The sequence below is a fragment of the Notamacropus eugenii genome, chromosome 2 (assembly GCF_028372415.1).
Source record: "Notamacropus eugenii isolate mMacEug1 chromosome 2, mMacEug1.pri_v2, whole genome shotgun sequence".
Taxonomy (NCBI): domain Eukaryota; kingdom Metazoa; phylum Chordata; class Mammalia; order Diprotodontia; family Macropodidae; genus Notamacropus; species Notamacropus eugenii.
Genome location: NC_092873.1, coordinates 131,958,810 through 131,979,394, shown reverse-complemented (window position 1 = coordinate 131,979,394; position 20,585 = coordinate 131,958,810). Strand labels below are relative to the sequence as shown.

The following is a 20,585-nucleotide window of genomic DNA, read 5'->3' as shown; positions in this document are numbered from 1 at the left end:
CTACCATCTTCCCCAAATCCTCCTTTTTGGCCAGTTGATTTGGACTAATTCATAAGGGCAAATTGCTTCATCAAAATGCCTCAATAACACCTGAAGAGTATTCTTGTAGCATTTTCTAATAACAGGATACTTATTAAAATCAATATGCAAATTCTTGTCATAGACTTTGCACAGAGGATAATTACTCTCTTCTTATGTCAAGTTCTTAAAAATGAATGTAATCTGGAGTCTCTTCTCTCTGTCTTCTAACTGAATTCTCCTCATATTGCTGATCAAACTATAGCTCATTTTCTATTCTTTGATTAATATGTTTCCACCCATTATTTTTCTTCAGCGAGGTCTTATCTTGCATTGGACAATACAATTATCTTTATCATTGCTTTCCTTATTAATATGAATCTCATTCCTTTATGGTCATAGACAATTTGTAAAATAAGTTTTGGGAAAAATATACATCAATATAAGTAAAACAATATGATTGATACATTGGAATGCTACAGAGAGTTTAGAGGTGCCAAGATTCAACAGTTAATAGATGAAACTGGAACTTACATTCCAATGGCAGAGACAATATATGCACAGGGAATCATAAAGGTGGAGAGGCAAAAGAGATTACCAGAAGTATTATAGAAGAACTGGAAGCCTAGATTTTGGTAAGATAAAGCAAATAAATGACCCAGCAGAATCAGGGGAGGCAAACTTGGAGTCCAAATTTCTGATTAGATAGAAATAGTTAGAAAGCAAAGTCATGATAGGGAGATTGTTCAAATTTCTGGTGATATGGAGAGAGCTGGAGAGAAGGATCAAGATAAGGAAAATCCTAGTCAATCAGAAATAAAGAAGGCAGGAATAAAAAGTTTTCTTTTAACTTTATGATTTCAATTAATTATCTCTTGAACGTGATTATATTTTCTGACAGCCTGGCCACTCCTATATATGATCATCAAAAAGGAAATCAGAAAAAAAAAAGACCTTGAAAGTAGAACAGCAGCTAAATTTCAACAGTAAATCATGAGAGCAAATACTTACCCCATATTTCTGGTCCATAAATGAATCAAAGAATCCAATTGGGCAATAGCTTTGATGGAAATGATGCAGGTGACCCAGGACATTTGAAGTAATCTTCCCGTCTCTTCTACTCCCTTTTTAAATTTCAAAGGATTCTGTGACCTGAGTGTAATTGTTAAAGAGAAAGTTAGGAATCAGATGAAAGTAATTGTTGAGGAGAGCAAGGGAATAGCATAAAAACAAGCCGTCTTTTCATAATTTTCAGGGTTAACTAAAAAAATCTCACTTTTAAAGTCCTGGTGCTATCATTTCTGATATATGTTTTGCCTTACAAAGAATAGCATTATTGTTTGAAAGAGATTTCCAAGATATATCTCCTCCAAACAGTGTCCTTACATGCCCAATGTAAAAGTAACAATCTGTTCACAATGAGATTAATTTATATTTATGTAAATATAAATTAATCTCATTTTGAAAATAGAAGTTATATCATTCAATTTGCAAAGTAAAATATACTGTATTGTTAGGGGAAGCTTTTCAGAGACATGTATTTAAAAACGCATTCTCCCAATAATTAATATGTTCTATCTAATAAAGCTTTATGTCTTTATTTAAATGCTCCATTATAATTTAAAAATGTCAGTTCATCAAATAACTTTGTCTAGACCATTTCTGATTCATGAATGCAGATTCATGAATGCATTTTCATTCAATGTCCTGCAAAATACTTGATCATGATTATGTTATGTCTTGGGGTTTATATGGACTCTTAGGATTGAATTGTTGAAAGTGTTGTGTTTGCTTTGTCCTTCATTCTCAAAGAGGACTGTGACCTCAGTGAGATGATGACATGACTTGTAATTGACTTTGACTTGAGTGAGCCAGGGCTGTACAAAGTCACCAGTCTCATTTTCTCCTCCAGAGTAATTTATTTGGGTCCAGTGATCAGATATGGAGTTGAAAGTGACTTGAGATACGAAACTTATTCAGTTCAGAGGGAAGAGCAAAACAAAATAAAACAAAAGAAAACATGAAAAACTGAGTGACTTAACATCAGATAGATAATTAGGAACCTATCTAGCACTAATCTAAGTTTTCAGAATCACTTCTACTTAAACCATGATACTTCTAAAGTTTTGCTTATGTTGTTTTTTTGCTGTAAACTAATTTTATATCAAAAGTCAGCTATCCTTCATTCTTTCCACTTCACCTTCATGCCTCCTGTGGTGCTGTCTTTCACCATTAAAATATAAATTCCTTGAGGGCAAGAATTGTTTTTCTAATTGTATTTTTACACTTAGGCTTATCGTAATAACTAGCACATAGTGAGCACTTAATAAACGCTAAGTGGCTTGCTGACTTGACACAAATATTAATTAGCATATTCCAAATGTAAAGTTTAAATGAATAGTAAATGGTACATCTTGAACAAAAATCCAAGTATCTGAACTTGATGGAAGGGTGATGGAATCAAAAGGACATGAAGAGAGTTGACTTTGATAAGAAAGTCACTTCATTAGAAATTTGAATAAAGAAGACTTCATAATGAGGTCTTTTGATATGTCAAGTACTAAGAGAGAGCATATACCGAATTATCTTCATTTTCTCAGTTCAATATGAAGTGAGGTCTCCAGCTAAGAGAAGAGCAGATATTAAAGGAGACTTGTAGAGAGAAGAAAAGAAACGGAACAATCTTTGAGGGTTTTGGAATACAGGACAAATCAGAGAGCAATTAAAAAAAAGTATCGTGGCAATAAGGGTCCAATTAGTACTAGATAATAAAAATGTATTGTGGACCTAATCAGCTTATTGACTAGACTTCTTCTGACTATTCAACACCACATGAGAACATATAAAGTAAATTAAGGATTAATCAGTGAAGGAAACTTCAGTGAACAACTGAAATAAAGAAAATAATAGTTATAATCTGAGATGGTCATGTTTCAAGCATAACAGATAATAGATTAGGAGTTTAATGCTTCATTTCTATCTCCTTTGTGTCAAAAGAAAGTGTGAAAGGCTCCCAGGACGGTGAGTAGACCATGTAATAGTGAAATTGGAGACAACTAGGTAATGCAGTGAATAGAGGCTCAGGCCTGAAGTCAAGAAGATCTAAATTCAAATATGATTTCAGCTACTTTCTAGCTACGTGACCCTGGCCATGTTATTTAACCTCTATTTGTCTCAGTGTCTTCATCTACAAAATGGATATAATAATAGCATAGGGCTTTACAATCATTATCTCATTTGATCTTCATGTTTATCATAGGAGGGAAAGGCTACTAATATAGCTATTAAATAGCACAGAAGAAGTGCTATAAAACATATTCGCTACTATTATTACCATTGAATTTTAAAAGCACATGAATAAAAGTTCTTCAAGTTGTGTTGGCATGGTTATAATTTGCATCACTGAAGAAAACATGAAAATTACCAAGATTTCATATATATAAATATGCACACACCTATCCACATATATATACATTGTGAGTTTCAGGGTTATCAAACAATATACATACATATATTTATGTATATGTATGTATATGTGTGTGTTCAAATTTCAGTTTTAAATTTATAATAATAATATAAAATAATTTCTATTTACTATTTACATATTTATTTGTTGTTCTTGATGGTGGTGGTGGTGATGCTGTTGCTCCTTTGCCCTGCTTTGCCCAGTTGAGTTAAAAAAAAAACTTCCTGATGCCTTTGGGGTGTGTAGGTTATTTACCATATATTGAGTCCATAGAAATATGTTTTTCATTTATGGAAAAGAACACTTCATATCTTGCATTAGTAGCGCACCTTACTTCTTTTAAAACATACTTGTATTACCTATCTCATTAAATCTTCAGTACAAAATAAGCATGGCAAATATTTCTCCATTTTAACCATGAATTTCAAACAGGGTTATGACTTTCTTCAAGAAAGTCATTTGATTAGTAAGTGGTGGTGTCAGGAATGGAAACTTAGCATCTGAATTTGGAAAGTTGATTGCACTTTCCATGTTACTTCACTGGCCTCTCCCTCCACAAACAATATGCCTTTAAGCTAGCACCACTACCAACACCATCTCTGTGACATTTTATTTGCTCCTTATGATGAAAAATGGAAATCTCTTTCATTGATGGCCACTGAAATCGTTACCTTTGAATGAGTAATTTCCCAATTGAATCAGGAATGATTTCTTATAGAACTAGTCTCATAAAAACAATCTTATGCAATTTTGGAAGTAAAAGGGACCTTGATATTATTCAATCCAAACCCCATCCTTTTTTACAGACTTGAAAGGAAGCCCAGAGAGGAGAGATGATTCATTTGAATAGTCACTGAAACAGTGAATAAGAATGTATTAAATGTCCACAATGTGTCAAGTACTAGGCTAAGCATTAGGGAAAACAAATATGAAAAAAGCCTGCTCCTTCTTTCAAGGTTCTTATTAATGGAAAGAAACAGCTCAAAAAAGAAGCTAAAAAGGGGTGTGTGACATGAAGAAGGGAAGACATATTGGGCTCCAGGGCATCATGAAGTAGTGTAGCCAAGAGGAAAAATGTAAAGATGACTGACTTAGGCTCCTTCCTTGAATAGACGCTCTCTACATTGTGTTCAAATGTATCTTAGGGGTGGAAGTTGCTGATGAGGTATAATTTCCAAGACTGATTTGATCATGAAAAGCAATGAAATTTCTGTGGGCATAAGGTCTGCATAGAAGGTAGAAGACTAGTCAAAACCAAATTCGGTATATAAATCCAGATATCCTTACCACCGATTTCATATTGTTTTTACCGTACCAATATATTTCAAAATATTCTTTTGTGGAATAGCAAAAATAGGAAAACAAAGAAACAAAAAGAGAAGAATCTAAAACATGCTTAGAGGAGGCCATGAAAGCATGCTTTCTTAATTTGAAAAGAATTCTCTTCACTTCCTTTCTACTGTTCCTCTTTTATACTTTTCTTTTGCTCTTGAAAAATTTATCAACATCCAAAGCTTCCTACAATTTGTACCAACCTCAAGTGTATATCATGAATCATAGAGGTTCCTTTTCCCTTCAGAACTGCTCTCATATACACATTGATTTCAGAATAATTGGTTATCCTTTAGTGATACAGTAGATAGATGGTATTGTGTGAAGAAGAAAAGAAAATAAACTCGGGACTGAGAATCAGAAAACCTAAATAGCCTAATCTACAAAAGTGATTGGAGGATCTTCAAGGTCCCTCCCAATTCAAAATACTATGATTTTTAAAAATTAAATGTGAATGATGACCTCTATTCCCTAATATGTTTATGATGAAAGCTCTTTTTTTTAACTGAAAAGTATATGAAAGTTATGTACATATCTCATTAATTTTCATCACTTAGAGATTTTTTCCCTGCCATTATATTCACCTAAACAGGAAGGTAGTACTGCATCATGTGTGCAAAACAGCCTTGGCTTCATTTTCTACCTATCTTCCTACTGTCCCTATGTATATTGTTCAGTGATAGAAACTCTAGTTGTATTGACAATTTATGTTTCTATATCGTTCTCCACCTTCATTAACAATCACACAAAAATAACAAATCACTCAATGTTATGAAACATAAATTTCTTTTGAGTATGGGTTATTTTAATTTTGGTTTTGAAATCTCTGCCTAGTACTGTGTCAGGCAAAGGGTTAGAACTGAGTAAATGCTACTATTTAAGATCATTAGACTTCAAATCAAAAGAGTTGGGCCTTCACTGAAACCCTATCTCTAGTCTTTCAGTTAAGTATATGACTTGGGATAGGTGAATTAAGTCAACAGTGATGGGTTCAAATTAAATTATTTCAAACCTCATTTCCACCTCTAACATTGGATAAGTCTATTAACTACATTGCTCAGATACTATGCTCACATTAATTCTAGGACCTTTAGAAAATGACATAGATAAAAATGTTGGCTTACAGAGCTAAAAAATATTTCTGAGATATCATTTGATTCAACTAAATCATTTTAGAGATGAGGAAATCGAGACCTTCTAGATTTAATGGATTTACTTAAGGTTATAAAATTAATGAGTGATGATGCCAGAAATTGAATCCAGATCCTCTGATGTTCCAGTCCAATGTGATTTAAAGTATACAGTATATGTTATCACCAATTTATTTCATTTCTTAGTAGACTGTCAGTCCTGAAATAAGTTTAGGTAGATAAACATGTCTGCAACAGGCATTCATATTAAGAATCTGATAATGTAAACATAAGAATTTCCTCTGGGCTAGAAGTGATTTTGTTTTGCATAGTAGCTTAAATCAAATTTATCTGATAAAAACAATCATCATCATTAAGCAAAAAAAAATAAGGAAGTACATTATTATTATTTCAGTACAGATCTTTTATACAATGTCATGCATGATGCGTCCCTTGATGTAAAAACAGAAATAAAAGAATCATAGCCTCTTTACTGTTTGTCAATTTCATTGCCTGACTGTTAAGATGAAATTGTAATCTTTATAGCAAAGAAGTTAAAACATACCCTTAAGGAATTGGTAAGAAAGAGCCTCTTATTCACAAATCAAAAACATTTCTCTTAAAGCATAGGAAATAAAGACAGAATACAGCAGAAGCTCAACATCTAAAGGAGTCAGAAACAAGTAAAATTCAGTGTGCATGAGGAAATATTAGCTGATAACACAATATACTTCTCAATACAAATGATAAATGAACAGCAATTGTATTAACATTTAGACTATTATTATAAAAGACTGAAACTCATTTAAAAATGAAGAAAAATCTTATGAAATATGTGAGTACCCAGACATTTTAATATGTTACAACGCATAATTTTCCTTTAATTTTATTGTGCATGCCTATTTAAGGGGCACAGTTTTGTTTGGGGAGGTGGAGGTCAAAACAATTTAGGAAAATCTCCTAATCATGCCCTGGAAATCAAACATAGCATTGGAATACTTGGAAGCAGAAATTACTTTATCAGATCAAAACATAAGTATTATGAACTGTGATGACCTTGAAACTACAAGGTTTCTTTGCTTTTAGAGGTGAGAAATTGATCCAGACAAGGATCACTAAAATAAAATTCAAAGCCTTTGTCCACCAGTTAAGAATAATATATGGAGACTCCAAGTATGTGGGCCACTAGCTTACTTCAAGTTTCAATTCCGTTACTACCTCTGATAGGAAGACTTTCCTGACTTTCCTAGTGATTGTCTCTCTCTAAAATATCTAACTGATCTATTTCTACTTACAGTCTATCCCCTGTAGAATATATGCTCCTTGAGACAATGACTACTTCATTTTTGTCTTCTCAGCACGTAGCTCAGTGGCAATTTCCTGAAGACCAGTAATTTTATCATAGAAGCTTCATACAAAATGTAAATCACAAGTGACATAAAACTTCCATTCTTGCAAAGTTTCTTGAGACTCAGAAAGTTTAGTAACTTGCCTCTGGCCACCTATCTGGTAAGCATCAAAAGCAAGATTTAAAGTTTTAAGTCTTCTTTTCTTTAGGCTATAGACAAAGTTTTTTCAATGAATCTTTCATGGATTTTTTTTCTAAATTGCCACACCAGTATCATCAATAATTCCATGCAGGTGATCTATGCTATCAACTTAATTCCTGAACTAATGGAAACCAAATGTCAAAACAATTTTCTAGACAGGCTCTTTCAAAGAAAGAGTACATTACTAATGTATCTTGGAATCATATTAGATTGTTATTTTGTCCCCCATGACACTGCTGACTTATGTTGACCAATATAAATATATATATATATATATACACATATATACATATATACATATACAGATATATTACATATATATGTATATATACACATATGTATCTATATCTATCTATCCATATATATATATATATACACACACACACATATATATATATATATATATATATATATATATATATATATTAAATAAGGATTAGCCAAAGAACCAACATCATTACATATCACATTTAATGCCATTCCTAGTGCTTTGAATGAGCTCTAAGACAAGCAAATTGTTGGCAACGGATGATGCATGTCAACCTTGTACTTATTTACTTGTACTTATAACCCTATACAATCTCTCTCTCTCTCTCTCTCTCTCTCTCTCTCTCTCTCTCTCTCTCTCTCTCTCACACACACACACACACACACACACACACACACACACACACACACACACATACTGCAACATTAAGTACCTTGACATACACAGGGGGCCCTGCTATCACCGGTTCTTTCATCTGCTTTTCTAAAAGGAAAGGCAACTTTTAAGGAGTTAACAATGACTTTAATCAAGCACATGTGTCATTCACTTAATTCAGGAGGAAATGTTAGCACCCTGAACTTTAGAGAAAATACAAAGAAATCTAATATAGTAGACAGTGCTTCCAAACTGTCTAACAGTAATCAATATATACATCACTATTCAACAGACAGGTTCAACTGTCTGACCATAGTGACCATAGAGGGAAAGACCAACATCTGGGATTTCAAAGCTGGGGGACTGCTTAGTGGCTTCCCAGAGTTCTATCTGGCTCACAAATCTTCTTCCAAAAATGAAGCACCAAAGCAATATCTCACCCTCAAAGTATATATACACTTTTCAGAGCCAGAGCATGTGACCCTCTGACCCAGTGTCTCAATAGATTAAAAAAAAAAAGTACTTGAGAAGTTCCTAAAAAACACCTCCCCTTATCATTCTTCCATCAATGGGTAAGGAAGATATTCAATTGCATTATTTAATCAGAGTCATTTTTAGTAAAACAAAAACAGCAAAATATCCTACTTTTCTTGGCCTTACACATACACACACCCACACACACACACACACACACACACCATCATTCTACATGCATGGCAAGTCTGGGAAAACCATCAAGAAATCCTTCTTCAGTCTCTCCTTATATTGCTTCTCTCTTTCTTCTTCCTTGAATTAAGCGCCATGGTGGGTGACATTACCCCTAAACATTTCAGATTCTCTTCATTTTTGTTCTTTCTCTTTTTCTTAGACAAAAGTCTAAGTGTGTGGGCAGGAGAAAAAGCTTTATATTTCACCTTACTCCTTAAACATTATTTTATACCCCACACTTGTTTGCATATAGGAAAATTTCAATTTGCTCAGTTAGTTGTACACTCTAGAAAAGAGTTCAGGAATAGTCTGCATTATTTAATGCAAAGCAATAGTACAAGGGAAGAGGTCAATGCTCTATGGAAGATGCCAAAAGAAATAATGCAGTTAAATAATGTGGCAAGGAAAGAGAAACAGAATATACACTATTTTTATCTATGTAAGCTAGATAGATAGTTGGACAGACAGATGTAAACTCTAAACCTGTGATTTCATTAGCATACTTCCTGACAAACAGGTGATAGAGTTAGTATGTAGAATTAGATGGACATATATGTGAGTGTGTGTATACACATATATGTGTACTGTGTATATACATATATAAAAACATATACACATATATACATATATACATACATATTCATACACACATGTGTATATGAATATATATATATCACCTCTCCAGATAGACATGTAAATACATAGATTGATAGATAATATAAATAACTAGACAGATATAGATATAGATTGATTTATACAGTTAATGAGAGAATTTGCTTTACCTGACTCTGTCTCTATCTCTGTCTCTGTCTCTGTCTCTGTCTCTCTCTCTGTCTGTCTCTGTCTGTCTCTCTCTCACTCCATATACATATATGTATATGTGTGTATGTTTCCATAAACACACGTATACATATGTGTGCATGTATTTTTAGAAAGAATTTATTTTTCTTTCCTTTTTTATCTTCTTGGGAGGCAGGATAGAGAAAATTATTAGTTAAATAATGAAAATGGAAAGGGGATAGGTTCTACAGACGTATGATATTGGATTTACTTCAAGATGAATTTATTATAATTTTACTTTTTCCTAATTGGTTTGCTCCATTATTAGAGACTTCTTGTGTTGTGGAAGAAACATGTAAATGTCTAAGATAAAAACAAACAAAAAACCCCCACAACAACACAGTGTACATTAATGAAATTAAAAAAATATGATATCTTCTTTATTATTGTAGATTAGATCACATCAGTGTTTAATTAGTATTTATTTAGGGACTCTACACTAAAATTTTCAAGATGAAATAAAGAAATAGAATAAATATGTGATGCCATAAAATTATGTATGCCTTCTTTGAAGTGACTATCTCTCTGAGCCTCAGTCTCTTAAGGCAATATATGCTGGTGATGTGCATTGTCACACTAATACACATATACACACATATACACAGATATTTACACACATATATCTTCCTTATATAATCATTATTATATACTTACATACATTGTAAATATTACACAATGGTATAGTGTACTTTTATATAATATAATTGTCTTGTATAATAATATAGTGAATTAAATCTAATTGGCTAGAGTAATTAAGTATTATATATTAATTTAGTTAGGTAGTCTTTCTTACCAGTAGAATATACACTTGAGAGTATGAACAGTTTTAATTTTTAACTTTTTATCTATGGCACCTAACAAGTCCTTGACAGATAATACATTCCTAATAAAGTCTTCTCAAATTAAATTGCTGAGTTGAAAGATAGCTTGAAGTACTGCTCTTATTTATCAAACAATTTACCAGTTGTCCATCTATAACTTATAACTTAAAACTTCATAGAACTTAGATTGTTGATTATGCAGCCTGCATGATGGAATGGAAAGAATATTGACCACAAGTTTAAAATACCTGAGCCTTATCTTCATTCTCTCTTTCAGTAGCTCTGCCACATTTGTTAAGTCATCTAAATCCTGAGATAATTTCTTTATTTTTAATATAAATATAATTTTTCTACTACTATGTCACAGAGTTGATGAGGAGAAAGTTCTTTTTAAATTTCAAAGTTCCACATAATTATTAGTAACTGGCCTTACTTCATTTCAGAGATGAAGGATTTGTGGCTTAATCAAATGACTTTCTAATATTTCCACCAAAGAAATAAAATTAGATGTTTCAACAAACTTCCACAACTAAATTTTTTGATGTTTATTAGGTTGCAAAAATAGTTATATCAGAACAAATGAAAGTTTTCTGTTTCTATGAAGCATTATAAGGAGATTTCCTCTAACCATTTCATTACAAAAGTTTGAAAAATATTAATGTAGAAATTAATGGCTTTGAAAATCTTTGTGTGTCTGTCTAAACAAATCTGTTTGCTTATTTTCTTGTTTTGAGTAGACCACACAAATGCTCTTTGTGTTAAGATTGTGATCATATTTGCAACTCAAAAGTTTACTGACATATTTATATTAATTTTATCAAAATAGAAAAAATAAAGGCATTTGTATTTTTAGTATTTCAAGTGAACTTTATAGAAAATATTTTTGATTGATCTACTTTATAAGAATCAAATAAACTATCTGATATTTTCCAAATAGATTATATTCTACTTGAAGTAATTCATCTCAGATAATAATGCAGATTTGAGATACAGGTTTATAACAATGTTAGTTTGTGGGTTCACCCACTACCCTTCAGTTTTTAAACAAAACACGTTTCAATACTTGCACTACTATGAAATATTTATTAGTTGTTAAGAAATTCTCATTTTTTTTCAGTTTAGTTAACTGCTGAAACATTTTATTTAAGCCATAATTGAAGACACTACATTTTCAGGATAGTAATCCATCCTTGTAATCTCATTCAATTCTGGGGCTAGCATGTAATCCATCTATAATACTTGTCTAAAAAAATTGATATGGATAGGCTAATTTAATGATATGCATCCAAGTACACATTATAATGCAGGCAATATTCATTTTTAATCCACTTTGTTTTTCAAGCATAAATTAATGTTGATATTTGATAAATATCTTTATTCTGGTTGATGGTTTTGTAATGAGGTGCACATTTATATGATTTAAATTCTATTATTTTTAATCCAAATATTATTAATCATTTTAGCAAGGGTAAAATTGAATTAATAAAATAAATGAAGTAACAACTTTTTTTCCTATTTAATTCATTAAATTTGCTATTGATAATAGCCATGTAAGCATTTGATCACAGGATCATAGTTTTAGAATGTAAGGAACCTTAGAGGCAATTTAGTCCAACCCTTTTATTTTACAGATGAGAAAATGAAGGTGATGGTAGATTTATAGATACAAATATTCATGTTATACATATACACATGTGTATATGTGTGTTTGTCTGTATGTATATACCCATATACACATATTCACATATATACAAATGCATATACACATGTATGTGTACTCCCTAGCATTGCTCCAATATTTGTACATTTACATTAAAAGATAAATATATGTATTAAATTATAAACAAAGATATATTGACATTTTAGTCCATTATAGCTTTTCCACAGCAATATAGGTTGTTGAAACAGTGTCTAGATCGACAGATGACATGCATATATTACATATGATATTGATCTTTATTATATTCAATTACAGTCACTAATTCAATAAATATTGCTTAAGCAACCTGTTGTCTCCAGAAAAATTTCATATACTGGAGGAAAATAAAAATGTTTAAGAAGACACTGTATTTGTCCTTTTGTACACATGGATCTCTCTCTCTCTTTTGTCTCTTTTTTTTCTCATTCCATGACTAACCCAAACCTTCACCCCACTCTTCTCTCCTCCCCATAAGTGTATTTATTTCTTTGCAGTTAGAACATATTTCATTTATGAAGTTATGCTGTGCTTTTAGTTACCCCAAACTGCTTGATACTACAAAAGCTCATTTCTTTAACAGCAATATTTTTGGTATAAATAATAGCATATTGTGACCTTACAAAATTAAAATCCCTCACAGGGCACTGAATATTATATACTAATCATATATGTCTTTATTTCATTTGGTATACACTAAGGTTCTAAATTTATTGCATTTATTTCATTTCAAAAGAAACTGAGTTTATTGACTTTTACAACATTCAGATAGATATATCAAATAGAAATAAAGCAAATAAAAGAGATTTTCATGAGGAGAGACAGTACTAAGAATTAAATAAAGAATCAAGAAAGGCCTTATATGTACATAGCATATTTTTTGGATTTTGGAATTCAAGAAGTTGGAGAGCATTCTAAGTGTGGAGATAGACAGTAAAAAGGAATGGAAGCAAAATTTAGAATGTAATATATGAAAAGCAGATAAAAGACTGATGTTATCAAAGAGAAGACTAAGAGGAATTGATTTGAAATATAGCTGGAAATTAATGAGACCTAGATGTGAAGTTTATTAAACGTCAAGTCAACAATTTTCTGTTTTGACATCTACACAAGAAGGAGGCATTGAAGATTAAATGACATAATCAGACTTGTGTTTTAGGAAAATGAATTTACAGATTTTCTGAAGGCTGAATAGAATAAGGTAAAAACTAGAAAAAGGAGATCAATTAGATACCTTTTAAAATAAAAAAAAGATAATGAAGACCTATCCTAAACAAATTATATGCTAAAGAAGAGTAGATTGATGCAAGAGAAGTTTTGATCTAAGGTCTAAAATCTTACATTTTTAATGTTGAACCAAAATTATTACAGAAATTTACTATGGAGTATTTAAGCTATATTGCTGTTATTTTAAGTCATCTACTTTTCTCAACCACAATTCCTCATTCACTATTCATTAAACATCTCCTATAAAGTGTACCTCAGGAAAATTATAAATGGACAACAATTTTTGTGAAGTCCTGAAAATTGCAGAATTAGTCGTGCAGGAATGGAAGATCACTTCTGTATCCTGTCTAAAACTTAATATATTTACATTTGCATGGCTCAGTGAAGATGCAGTATTATTACTTGGCACATGCACAATGAATGATGAATTTGGTTGCACTTATTATATATGATTTCCTTGCCTATAATTTACCTGTTTTGAGTAAAAAAAAAATAATAAAATCAGACAACTAAAGTGTCCTGGGAAAGAATCTTCAGTATATACACGATTAAGAAAAATTATCTAAATCAGAAGAGATTTTTTTAAAATAAAAAAAAACCTTTTCAAATCACACTTTTTTCTTTGACAGGCAGTATGATTTAATGGGTAAAGTCAGCTAGACAGGAATTCCAGTCCTATTCTTGACACTTGCCAGATATGTGACTATGCTAAGTGTCCAAAACAATTGATTGCCACTAAAATATGTGAATGAGTTGTCAATCAGTGTCTTTAAAGAAAGATTCCAAATAAGGTCTTTATACAAACAAAATCACATATTAAGCACTCACTAAAATCAAATGAAATATATAATTCATGGTAATGATAAACATAATAAATTACATAAAAATGTTAACAAGAAACATTTATCTAATATAGAGATGAATTATTTATTGTTAATTTAACCTAAAATGTGATATCTCATCTGCTTACTGTATCTATGAATATCATTTCATCAACATCAGTTTGAGTACCTGTTTTCTTTATTTTTATTCTGAAGGTGGATTTCTAAAAGCATCAATATTATTGATCATCTCTGAAGAAAATTGAATCATACCCAGGGAAAGTAAAGTGGTTTCTGACTATTCTTCAAATATTCACTTTTAAAATACCTTAACCAACGATGATAATCAAATCTGCAATTGTTGTTATTCTACTTTTCCTAAAAATCTGTATTACTAGTGAATATACAGTATGTAAGAGAGAAAAGACTACAGAATGGCATCCCCAACCTAAAACAATTACAGTGAATTGGACTCTCAGAGAAAATATCTGCTTTGATTTCTATAAGGAATGTTGGAAAAACAGTTCCAACACTCAAAACAGTTCCTCAACCCATCAAGAACTTAATATCCCTCAAATTTGTCCCTTGCAACTTCAAGTTGGGGACGTGCTTATTATTTCTTCTGAACCATCTTCTCACTTCCTTGGAATGAATTTGGTGAATGTTTCCAAAGACACTTTCATTAATTGTCTGCAAAATGACAGTGCTGAAGATCAACTGCTTTTTGGCTGCAAACTAAAAGGAAAACATGAGGTTAACCCTCAATGGCTCAACATCGGAACACATTACTTCCTCACAAAAATGACAGGAGGCCCATTATTCTGCAAACTTGGTCTTCGTTTGAATGTAACTGTTAAACAACAATTTTGCCAGGCATCCCAGAATGCAGCATTTTGCTCTGGCCATGGCAGATGTCTAAGTGAAGTTTGGAACAAGACATATGTCTGTCATTGTCATCCTCCATATTCAGGGGAATTCTGCCAGGAAGTTGATGAATGCATTCAAAACCCATGTCACAACAATGGAATTTGCATTAAAAAAAGAGAACAGAATGAGGATTCCTGCGATTGCATCTGTTATCCACACTTCACAGGTAAGATTTTTTTTTTTTTTGCTATAAACTAAATTCACAAGTTAACAATTACAAATTGAAATGTATTTTTTTTTCATAAAAAGACTGTATTGTACTGAAAGTTTTATTTGCAGAATTCATATAGAATGAAGTCTAGAATTTACTTTCCATCATGGCACTATTTATTTCATTAGTTTAAATATTATATTTTACATGTTTTTTACATGGTAAATTTTTCTGACTGTATGTACCAAAAATGACCATGTTTGACATTCCACTCATGTAGTCTGCCACATCACAACAAAACAAATCTGAGGGAATAGCATTTTTATTCAGGTCAAGATTGATTGCTAAAATTATTCACTTGGGCATTTTTCTATTATTCCTTGTTTTTCCCATTGTAGTCATTGTGCATATTATTTGGTTTCACTTCATACAATAGATACTTCATTTGATTACTATCTTTTCCTAAAAAGAATAAAAATTCACTTGGGAAAGAAGGAAATGAGTTGTATATGTGAGCATTGTTTGTGTGTGTGTGTGTGTGTTTGTGTTTTGTGTTGAACACACTTGAATACTTTGATGAATGAGTTAAAATAATAAATAAGATGATTCCATTATGACTTTGGGCTTTGAATCTTTTGGGAAGTCCTATGAAAAATTCTTTTGATTCTCTCAGTACTCTCACTTTTCCTGCCAATCTGAATAATATGTGACATATTAGGTATGGTGCAGATATGGAGAATAACTTTTCCTTGGGCATTGGAAAAGAAGGCATAAAAAGAAAAATATTTAAAATAATAAACACATTGATGTTCACTTGTTAATGATAGTTGGCTAAGCAAGCAGTGAGCACTTAGAAAACGTAGATAAATTAAACAATGAGTAAATGAACTAAACAATAACAAATCAAAGAGAAAAAGTAGAAAACGACAAAATAACCTTGAACAGGAAGGGATGAGTAGGTTTCTAAACTGTACTAAACTTGTCTTTGTAACCACTTTCTTTGGCGTAGTACCCACAATGTAGCAAGTATTTAATACATTCTTTCTGACTTGACTACCATTCATATGTTTAACTGTAGTAATATTTTATTTCATTGCCCTAATCTATCAACAGAACCACGCTGTTGATTCACACGCTTACTGATTCAGAGTTCTTTTCTGGAGAAGACAACTTCTGCAAAGCCTTAAGTTCTTTCTTAAATCTTATTTTCTCTTTTGATTTCTCCTTAATTCAGAATTGCATTCAATTGCAGATGGTCATAAAGTCTGTATTATATCTGTAATACTCTCTAAATTTGTACTCTCTGACAGAATAATACACTCTACAACTCAGCATTTTACAACTTGACTTCTTCAAAGAAACAGAATGATTTGCAGCATGACAAAACAACTTCCAATTGAAATCTAATTAAAATTTCAAGGACTACAAATATAAATCAGACAAACTTTTTTTTCACAAAAATTATTTAAGTTGTTTTCCTTATATATCTGATTGCTCCCAAGACTGGACAAAAAGTAATTATAACCCAAATTCTTCAAAGTATCTATGTATCTTTATAAAATTAGTACTTTATAAGCTGCATTTCTCAAATGTATTATTTTTAGATATATTTGGATTGTCTTCTTATTTGTTCTATCTTTATTTAAACTAATTGCTGGACAGAGATATTTTGTGTCAGATGTTTTATTAACTATCATCATTGTCCATGGAACATATAACATTTTATGGTAAAATAATTAGATAATACTCTAAGATGATGGGTAAGAATAAATCTGAGAGGAATAAAATTGTTAAGTGAAGAAATTGAAATATAATAGACTCATTCATTTACATTAAGTGAACTTCAAAAACAGAAAATAATTTAGAATAAGAAAATGGGAAAAATTTAAGATTTCTGAAATAAATCTCATATCTTTGGTCTAAAAACAGAAAAAGTAATTCTTCCTAAATAAAACAGGCATTAAATTGGGAAAAAATGGGAAAGATATATTGTAAGAGATTACTTTTCCTCTTCCCACATGTTAGATCATCAAAATATTGAAGAATGCGTGAGGTTTCCCTAAGTATTCTCTACTTCCATTCCATAATCAATCTTCATATGGCAGAATAATGGTAATTCATCACACTGGTAAAGTTTTCTGGATGTTTTCTATCTTAGCAAATGCTATTCCTAACAAAAGATGCACAGAACTTAAGCATAACCTGCCTGATGTATTTGTAAACACTTATATTTAACAACAATCATGAAGCATAATACTGTAAATAGAAGAGGCTTTATTTAAGAAACAAGAACTTTTGACTGAAAACACCCATGCACAAATATAATTTATCATGATAGTAACAGAACAGGTGTATTTGTGTGCAAATGTGGTCTTAAGAGTAAAAGCAGTAGGTAGAGCCAAGATGGCAGACAGAAGCCAGGAAGCTACCTGTTTCCTTCCTCCTACCCCAATTTCCTTCATAAGCAACATTAAATCAAACTTCTAAATTGATTCTGGAGCATCAGAACATAAAAGAAGATGGAGTGAAAAAGTATTATGTTAAACAAGCTAAAAATAACTTGAAAGACTTCAGGAAATGTCTTTCTTCCATGGTTGAAAGGGGAACATAGCTGAACACATACTATGCCCAATCAACTCAACAGGAAGACCTTAGCCACAGCACAGTAAAGCAACTGAGGCCCTTCCATCCTTCATCAACAGGCCAGTGGCACAGCAGGCCAGATGTGAAGATTCCGGCTCCAGCACAGAAGAAAAGTTGCTAGCCCTAGAAACCTGGCAACAACAGGCATGCCTATGCCAGGCCATACTTAGACAGTGAGCAAGCCACCAGCAAGTGAAGCCCCAACTCACAAAAGCAGTGACTACGCCCCTGGCAGCAGGTACAAGAATCTTGGGACAGTGCCCTCTGTGCACCAGGAGTAGAGTTTAAAATTAAAAGTTACAAAATAGATGAAAAAAATTAACAAAAACTAAAAGAGAACGTTGACCACAGAAAGTAAATATTGTGACAGGGAAGATCAAAACCAAATTTAAATGAGGACAACTATGTAATAATGCCTACATGAAAAAGTTGAAAGGGGAATATGAATTGGTCAGAAGCCAAAAAAGCATTCTTGAAGACCTCAAAAAAAATGTTAAGATTAGAATAAGATAGGCAGAAGAAAAATTGGGGAAAGCGATGAGAGGTGTGTAAGGGAGAGATAAGAGCTTGGAAAAGAAACCACAATGATTGACTGAAGAAACAATTCTTTAAAAGATGCAATTAGTCAAAGGGGAAAAATCCATTGAGGGAAACAACTATTTAAAAAGTAGAACTGGTAAAATGAAAATAAGGTGCAAAAGTTAACTAAAGAAAAGAGTTCTTTAAAAATTAAAATTGGGAAAGTGGAAAGTAATGACTTTATGAGACACCAAGAACTGGTCAAATAAAATCAAACGAATGAAAAAAGTATATGAAAATGGGAAATAGCTCATTGGAAAACAAAATAACTGAGATGGAAAATAGATCCAGGAGATAAAATTTAAGAATATTGGAGTAGCTGAAAGCCATGATAAAAAAAAAAAAAGAACCTGAAAAGTATCTTTAAATAAATTATCAAAGAAAACAGTTCTGATATCCTATAACCAAAATGCAAAATTGTCTTTGAAAGAATCTACCGAACACCTCCTCAAAGACATCCCAAAATGAAAACTCCAAGGAATTTTGTAGTCAAATTCCAGAAACATCAAGTGAAAGAAAAATAGTACAAGCACCCAGAAAGAAAAAAAAAATTGACAAATCATAAACAAACAATCAGGATTACAGAGCATTTAGCAGCTTCTGCATTAAAGGTTCAGGAAGTCAAAGGAGTTTGGATTACAACAAATAATGAACTACCAAGGAATCTGAGCATTATCTTTCTTCAGGGAAAAGATGGGCATTTAATGAAATGGGTAACTTTTAATCATTTCTGATGAAAAGAATAGAGATGAACAGAAAATAAGATCTTCAAAGACTAAAGAGAAGCATAAAAAGGTAAACAGGAAAGAGAAAAAAACCAAATTTGTTATTCAATAAAGTTAAAGTGTTTATATTGCTACAAGGGAAAAAAATACTTGTAACTTTTGAGAACTGTATATTCATTAGAGCAGTTAGAGAAGATAGCTAGAGGCTGTGAGTATAAGTTGACTTTGATGTGACGATATACAAAACTAAGGGTTTAAAAAAGAATACTGGGAGAAGAGGAAAAGAAAAGTTATAAAAAGGCAAACTACATCATTTGAAGAGGTACAAAAGTTCTGCTATAGTAGAGGGAAAAGGGAGCAAGGTGAGCATTGTTTGAACCTTACTCTCTTCAGATTTGGCTCAAAGAGGGAATAACATACACATTCAGTTGGGTTTAGAAATTTTTTCTTGTCATAAAAGGAAGTAGGAGGAGAAAGGAGAAATAAAAAAGAGGGGAACTTATAGAAGGGAGGGCAGATTAAGGGAAGTGGAGGCCAGAAGGCAAAAACAGGTGAGATGGGACAAAGTTGGAAGGAGAGATAAAAATATAAATGGAGTATATAGGATGGAGGAAAATAAACATTTTGTAATCATACCTGTGAATGTGAATGGGATAAAATTTCCCATAAAACAGAAGCAGAGAGCAGAGCTGATTAAAAACAAGAATCATATAATACGTTGTTTACAAGGAATGTATTAACAAGCAGAGAGAGATACACAGAGTAAGGGTAAAGGACTGGAACACAATACATTATATTTCAACTGAAGTAAAAAAAAGCAGGCTTAGTAATCCTCATCTCAATAAAAGTAAAAATGTATCTAATTAAAAGAGATAAGGAAGGGTAAAGGTTAAAAAGGGTAACATAAAAAATGAAATAATATCAATACTAAACATTTATGCACCAAGTGGTATGACATCCAAATTCTTAGAGGAAATGTTAAAGGAATTACAGGAAGAAATAGATAACAAAACTAAGCTAGTGGGGGACCTCAGTCTCCCCATCTCAAAACTAGATGAATCAAACCACAAAATAAACAAGAAAGAGATTAAGGAGGTGAACAGAGTTTTTAAAAAGTTAAATATGGCAGACTTCTGAAGAAAACTAAATGGGGATAAAAAGGAATATAATATTTTGTTCAGCAGTACATGACAAATACAAAAAAAATGGCCATGTGATAGGGCACAAAATACCTCAAAAATATAATACAGAAAGCCAGAAATATTCAATGCATCCAATTCAGAACACAATGCAGTAAGAATTATATGT

General features: G+C 31.8%; 1 protein-coding gene across 1 annotated transcript in view; it reads left to right on the top strand.

The window, feature by feature from the left end:
- The first annotated feature begins 14,591 nt into the window (after positions 1 to 14,591).
- Positions 14,592 to 20,585, top strand: part of LOC140522815 (protein eyes shut homolog) — a 322,894-nt gene continuing 316,900 nt past the window's right edge. The window contains exon 1 of the mRNA XM_072638058.1: positions 14,592 to 15,345. Coding sequence (XP_072494159.1) covers positions 14,592 to 15,345 — 754 coding nt within the window. The remainder of the gene's footprint in view (positions 15,346 to 20,585) is intronic.